General features: G+C 52.2%; 1 protein-coding gene across 1 annotated transcript; it reads right to left on the bottom strand.

Moving 5' to 3' along the window:
- Positions 1 to 2,764: 2,764 nt before the first annotated feature.
- On the bottom strand, positions 2,765 to 3,640 carry COL26b_010070 (uncharacterized protein; the record flags this gene model as incomplete). Its single annotated transcript, XM_053182781.1, has 3 exons — positions 2,765 to 2,859; positions 2,912 to 3,293; positions 3,353 to 3,640. 3 exons carry the CDS (start codon positions 3,638 to 3,640, stop codon positions 2,765 to 2,767), a joined length of 765 nt encoding a protein of 254 aa, XP_053033317.1.
- Between the last annotated feature and the right edge of the window lie 2,780 nt (positions 3,641 to 6,420).

Here is a 6,420-nt window from a genome sequence, read left to right as displayed (position 1 = left end):
GGGCCCGCGGCTGGCTGCGAGGCCATCGCGGGCGAGGGTTCTAGTTGTGTGGGATGGGTTTAGCAGTGTTAGTGTTGATATGGCGGACCCAGCGCAGCACTAACAGTGGGTGCTGGTGGATTGGTATGTAGGAGGGAGTTTTGCCTAAGAACCCGGTGCCCAGTACAGATATCGTCTATGAAGATCTCCTTGTAGCCATGTCGCCCCGACCTGCGTGCTGCGACCCAAAAGTGTTCAATGTGGCAGTTTTAGGTGTTTCAAGCCATGGCGTCTTCCACACGCGATGATGCTTTGAATATCAGTATCGTAAATCATGTTGAACGAGGGTAGGAGCTTCCTTTTTTCTACACGATGAACCGCCTTACTTGGAATAGATGGTGTGCTTCTCTCACTCTATTGCCTAATATTCGTATTGGAAGGAGAATGATCGAATGTAAGTAGTCGTTAAAGGGCAGCACAGTTTGTGCCCCTAATTCGTAGTATCCATGCAGGTCTACATCGCTGAAACAATCGACGACATTCATGATTGGCCTTTCTTTTGAAATCGAGAGCATTCCGGTGTGGCCTCGTCAACGGGCTCATACCCAACAACATTGCGTTTAACCCAGAACGTGAGGCTTCATCAACGTAAGTAGGAAAAGCACGTTCTATCATCAAATGTTGGGTATGATGGGCTATTTTGAATACATCCATGCGGACACAGGGTTCAAACAGGTGTAAGGTACATGTGAAGAAATCAAAAGATGCCCAAAGGCGCGTAGTTTCAACTTGAATAAATCCCGGGTTTAGTTGGATGATTTACTTGAATGAAAATTAATGCCTTGTGTGACTGTCACTTGAACTCTGATATCAGCTCAGGTAGGACTCAGCGCACAATACATGGGTCGTGCTTCAAAACATACCTTCAACACACAGATTAAATGTAGAGAGGTGTCATAGATGAAGAAGAAGAATTTGCAAGCCAAACTTGATGCATCACAGAGTCTCTTGGAGGCAGGACCAAGCCTCAGAACTAAATTTGATAAGTCTTGGTAATGGTCTGAATGGAACGGATCATTCTGAGGAGTGGTGGAACTAGTCACATACTACTAGCGCCCAAATAAAAACCGTTATGATGCATGTTGCCAGCACTGCCTTGCCTCTCGAGAATCTTATGATTTCGGCGCGAACGTTCACTTGAGATTAGTTGGACGGGGACCTCAGCATCGCAAGCCGGATCGAGTCAATGCTCGCTTCCTCGACGAGTGAGCCACAATTCTGGGCTACCTATCTTCCACGGAAACAACTCATGCGTAACAACACAGAGGTGGGGGCCAAATATCTGCACATTAATAACGCCAAGGCCTTGGAGCAGATGCGACGGCTGTTAAGGTTGACTGAACATGGTTTTCCCAGTCTCTCCGACGTGCAGCAGAGTTGTGGGGGGCACAGTTCATCTTGTCTCGGCGGCCTCACTTGGTTGCCGAGAAACACTGACGAAGTCCACAACTAACATTGAACCCAACAACACCGCGCAATATGCATCCTGATTCAGTGACTTGCAGGAATGTAGAAACCAGAAGATCCCAATACTCAATCAGTGGTAATCCCCAAGACCACTATGTCGCAACTCGAACGTGACAACTGTTGGTACAGACATTCCGATCAGTCAGACACCTTCCTTGACACACAGACTGAAGCACTTCGACCAGACTTATCATGACAAAACAAATTCCAACACTGAAAACACATGTTCCCTGAAGTTCGATATTGCATGACCTCAAGATCTTGATAAGGTGGACATCGACCGTGAACGAGTCATCCGCTGCTCCGTGCCCGCACGGCATTTGAATTTTGTCCCTTTATCCCGGACAAAAACGATTACGTGCAGGCGCTTCAAAAGCAATGCGTGATCGGCGTGCCAAGCCTTACGGTGCCACTTGCTCACCAATAGCAAGATCTCTATATGCCAGTGGATACCCCAACCCAACGTGGACTGCCGGGATGAAGCTGATGGTGTAACGAGAGTGCGAGGCCTACGCGCCAGTCGTTTTTTTCTGGTTTCAAGGAAATTGAGGACCTGTTCCCATCAATTTGACGGGTCTCAGGGGCGGACGGGTCGAGAAAAATCAAGACTGGAGATGAGAAGTCGCCCAAGACCTTTTTCACTAGCACAACGATTGATTTAGTGAGTTGAATTCATTTGTGTCTTTCAGGCTCGGTTGTCTCTGCAAAACAAGGTTTGAACTTTATCTGCGCAATTGAGTTCGAGTTGTCCAAACATCTGCCCAAGCTTCATTTAACTTTGCGCGTAACACGTGGGTTGCGCGGGCTTGGCGTTCGATTCAGACCCGCGGGAAATCGGGATAATTACCGGAATGCCAAGACTACCCTGCAATATCAGCACTGCTTCAAATCCCGATGGTCTCACGAGTGCGAGAAAAAGATGTTGTTGACTCAGAGCATATCAATTGTTGCATCTCTAAGACTAATATATACACTGACGATGCTTTGTAAAACTGGTTGCCTCCAGCCGAAGCTCATTTCCAGGTCGAAAAGGTGCCTAGGAAAGATCGTCGAGGCGAACTGATGTACAGTGAATATTGAAAAAAACCGTCCGCATGATCGCGCAAGGGCAATGTCATGAGCGAGACGTGAGAAGCATTCCCTCCATGGAGCTCAAATCCCCGTCTAGGGTGGCAATTCGACAGGCCTGCCGTCTGTCTTTGCGGTGAACTTCACTCCCACACTACGCACCCGTGCGTTGATGATGCCGAGAAACCATTTAGTCGACGATGAAGAGGTCGCGGGGGTGGCTGCGCTTCTTGGAGGAGTAGACAGCGGGACCCGGGATGGGGTAGCTGGTGGGGTTGTTGTAGACTGCATGAATGATTAGCATGTTGTAGATATAGAATGCTCAGGATTAACTCACTGTCGAAGATGACACCGTCGTCCTTGGCGGTGTACAGGCTGGTGCCAGCAACACCAGTGGGGTTGGCAGAGCCACCGCCAGTGACCTCGAGGTTGATGCACTGGGGGTAGAACTGGGCGCCGTTCTCAGAGCCGGCAGAGTGGAGAGCCAGGATCTCGTGGCGGAGGACGTAGTTGCCAGCGGCGATGTCGCTGGGGATGTTGACGGTCCACTCGAGGTTGTTGGAGAGGAGCTCGTCAGCGGCCCAGGTAGAGCCGGACAGACCCTTCTCGGCGATCTTGAAGAACTTCAGGTCGGCCTTGGTGGCGGAGGTGCAGTCGCCGGAGCACTTGGCGAGGTAGTCCATGATGGGACCCTTGTGGGAGTCGGGCCAGGTGTTCCACTGGAAAGGAAAACATTAGTTAAAGTCGGAGACAGGACCATGTTAGCGTGGTAGCTTACCTTGAGGGTGACGGTAGAACCGGCGGCAACAGAGATGGAGGAGGTACCGGGGGTAGCACCGCGGTGGCAGATGATGTCGGCGTCGCCAGTGGCGTCAGGGGCGACGAAGCCGAGGTCAGTGTTGGTGGCGGCCCATCCAGGGGTGGTGGGCTTGGTGCTCGCGTAGGGGTAGCTGGAAGGGTTGAGACCGTCGACGGACTTGCCACCAGCGGTGATCTTCTCGACGAAGCCGTGGGCAGAGACGACAGAGGCGCCGAAGAGAGCGGTAAGGAAGGCCTTGGAGTACATCTTGATGGTTGTTTGGGTTTGTGTGGAAACGGGTGTTTGTGGGTAGTGAAGAGAACGGATGAAAAGCTCACAGAGCAAAGAGTGAATTGGTTCAAAGAAGGAAGGGTATGAGCTGGAGAGCAATGCTGGTGAAGTGAAGGACGAAGTGGGATGCTTGGAGAGTGAGAAACTTGAATATTAGCGGACTGGACGAGTTCTCTTATACTCAGATCAACCGCTCGCCCAGACACAGGTTCAGACGTTGGGCTTTCCACATCGTGGAGTCAAGGACCGCAATCCCGTCTCCATCTCTCCTGAGTCCCCGACTCCTGAGCTCCAGGCACAATCATATCGCCCAAACCAGACTATCGCCCGTAAAAGGAAGTTGAGGTCTTGGCGGACGCGAGGTCGGAGTGCCTCCGTCCGCAGGCGTTTGCTCGGCCCCCAGCAGAGCACCGACAGACATTGGACGGACGACAAGGGCGGAGCGCCGGGGCTGGCCACCTGGATCACAAAACAATCTATTTCGCACGGGGGTAGTGGAGAGAAAAGTCTCGGCGCGATCGGCGGTCGGGGCCGGGGTTGTGGTTGGGCCATTCACCGGGAGCGCTGCGCGGACAGCCACGTCTTGTGGGAGCAGTGTCGGCCATGGATGGTCAGAGCCTGGGCCATTGTGGCAGACCTGAATGGCACTCACTGAATGCATCCCGGATGGTGCCAGCATGAGACCAAGACGGCAGTCGGGATGGTCTACCGGCCGCCCGCATGGTCAACCCCTTGACAACTAACGTTGACCGTTGGACCGTTGGTTGACGCCATGTTCCGGCGGCGGCCCCGACCCAGCGGCAATCGAAACTTAAGGAGGCGCCGCATCTATACTTCCAAATCTTGGACTCATCTATTGGAGTCGCACTGCGTCGTAACGTGTCGTTGGCGGATGGCATGAGGCTGACGGATGAATGCTCGCTACCACGCATTCATCGTCGCATTCACGATGAGACGCGACGCTGAGTCCGCTGGACCGGCTCACACTCTGGCAGTTGGACTGTCGGGAGAGCGAAAACGACGGAAAATCCGGGGAGTGCCGAGGTGATCGGCACCCATCACTGCATGACGCATTGGACGGGACCAGGGCGGCAAGCCGAATCGAGGCATCTTCTCGCGGGACGATAACTCCGTCGGGCCCCTTTTGGTGAAGAACCTGGAGGGTTTGGAGACGGCTCGAACATGGTGATCGCGTCAAAAATTCGAATCTGTGGAAACCGCAATTTTCGAAGATGCTGGGCAGGCCTCCCGGGGTCCCATTTACGGCCGTGGCGTTCTGCCATTCGCATGGGACAACGTCAGCAGTTGACAACGACAACTCGACCCGAACGTGAGCCACCAAGCGACAGGACCTGAAACAGGATGTCTGCAGGCATTTCCTTGGTGGGTTGAGTCGAGCCGAGCAACGGGAGAGCAGAACTTTAATTAATGTTATTCTTAGTTTGTCAAATATAGGCCCTAGCTCCCTGGCTGCCACCTTTTTATCCCTGCAGAAGCCCACGTCGCGCAATCAATCCGGAAGCAAGCGAGTGGAGGGCCACTTCTCCCAGCCCCAATCCATATGAAAAGGGATGAAACAAAAGCGGCGAAAAGCAAACAGGATTTTTTTCGGTGCAATCTTGCCAGCACAGAGTTCATTCGATGCGTTATGCTTAAAAAATTGGTCGTGGAGATTTTGTACAGTAAATTTGAACTCTGTTGTTGTTGCTTATCTCCTAAACGACGTAGCCACCGCCTCGCGTCCCACTCAAACAGAAGTGGCTGTGGCTGAAAAGAGGATCTTTGAGACATGCACAATTTCTAAGCCACGACGGCATGACGACTTATGAAATGTCGGGCTTCGCACCGGGGTTTGCTCAGCCGAAGAGGTGTCGTTTGATGTAGAAGTCAGCTTTCAGCCCTGGTGGGCAACCGTCCCATTGACTGTGGAAACCCGACCTGCGCCTCGGGAAAAGGAAGAAGCGGAGCTATCACGAACGTAACACAGAATCTGGACGATACACTTGAGTCTCACTTCGGCGGTGATTCCGTTCGCTTACGGCCTGGATTCTAGCCGTCATCGAACACCGTTGGATGGCCAGACTTCAAGCAACAAGGTGACATTCGACCTCACTCCATGATCCACCGTCTGATGCAGGTTGCAACCTTCTTTCGCTGGCTCGTTTCTGGTTTCCAATATCGATGGTCGAGGCCTGCTTAGCTCTGCTGACCTTACTGCGGTAGAATGAGCCAAGCCAATGCCATGGCGAATTCAATTACCATGTGAGCTCGGGTGCAACACCAAACACGCAGTTTCTGAGGACGAGTCATTCCCAAAGTGCCAAGGGCAGGGGCCTGTCCCAATGCGACGGTGGAATGTCTTGATCGGGTGAAAATAGGCAAGTCGGGCCAATGAACCACGGGTCCAGTAAGTCACGATGAATAGGCGGAACGACTTTTGTCCATGACAAGGATATTCGACGGACTTCATGTCAACGGCCGAACAGGCGAGGAGCGGTCGGGTTCCCGGGCTCGAATACGGCAAGGTTTATGCAACGCAAGGATTGTGGAACGTGCTTGATATCAAAATGGCTGGTTGTCAATAGAAGCAAATGAATGACGCAGGAAAACTCCCAAAGGAAGCAAGGTCTGAGAGTGGCTACTTTGAGACTGATTCTTAGCAAAACTACCACTACACTATCGTTTGAAGATCAAAAACCAGGGCATCCGAGCCGAGAGAAAGACACACTGACATAGGAAATCAAGGGTGCTAAAAC

This window comes from Colletotrichum chrysophilum (genome assembly GCF_026319265.1).
Source record: "Colletotrichum chrysophilum strain AFK26 chromosome Unknown scaffold_103, whole genome shotgun sequence".
NCBI classification, from domain to species: domain Eukaryota; kingdom Fungi; phylum Ascomycota; class Sordariomycetes; order Glomerellales; family Glomerellaceae; genus Colletotrichum; species Colletotrichum chrysophilum.
This window is presented reverse-complemented; position numbering and strand designations above follow the sequence as displayed.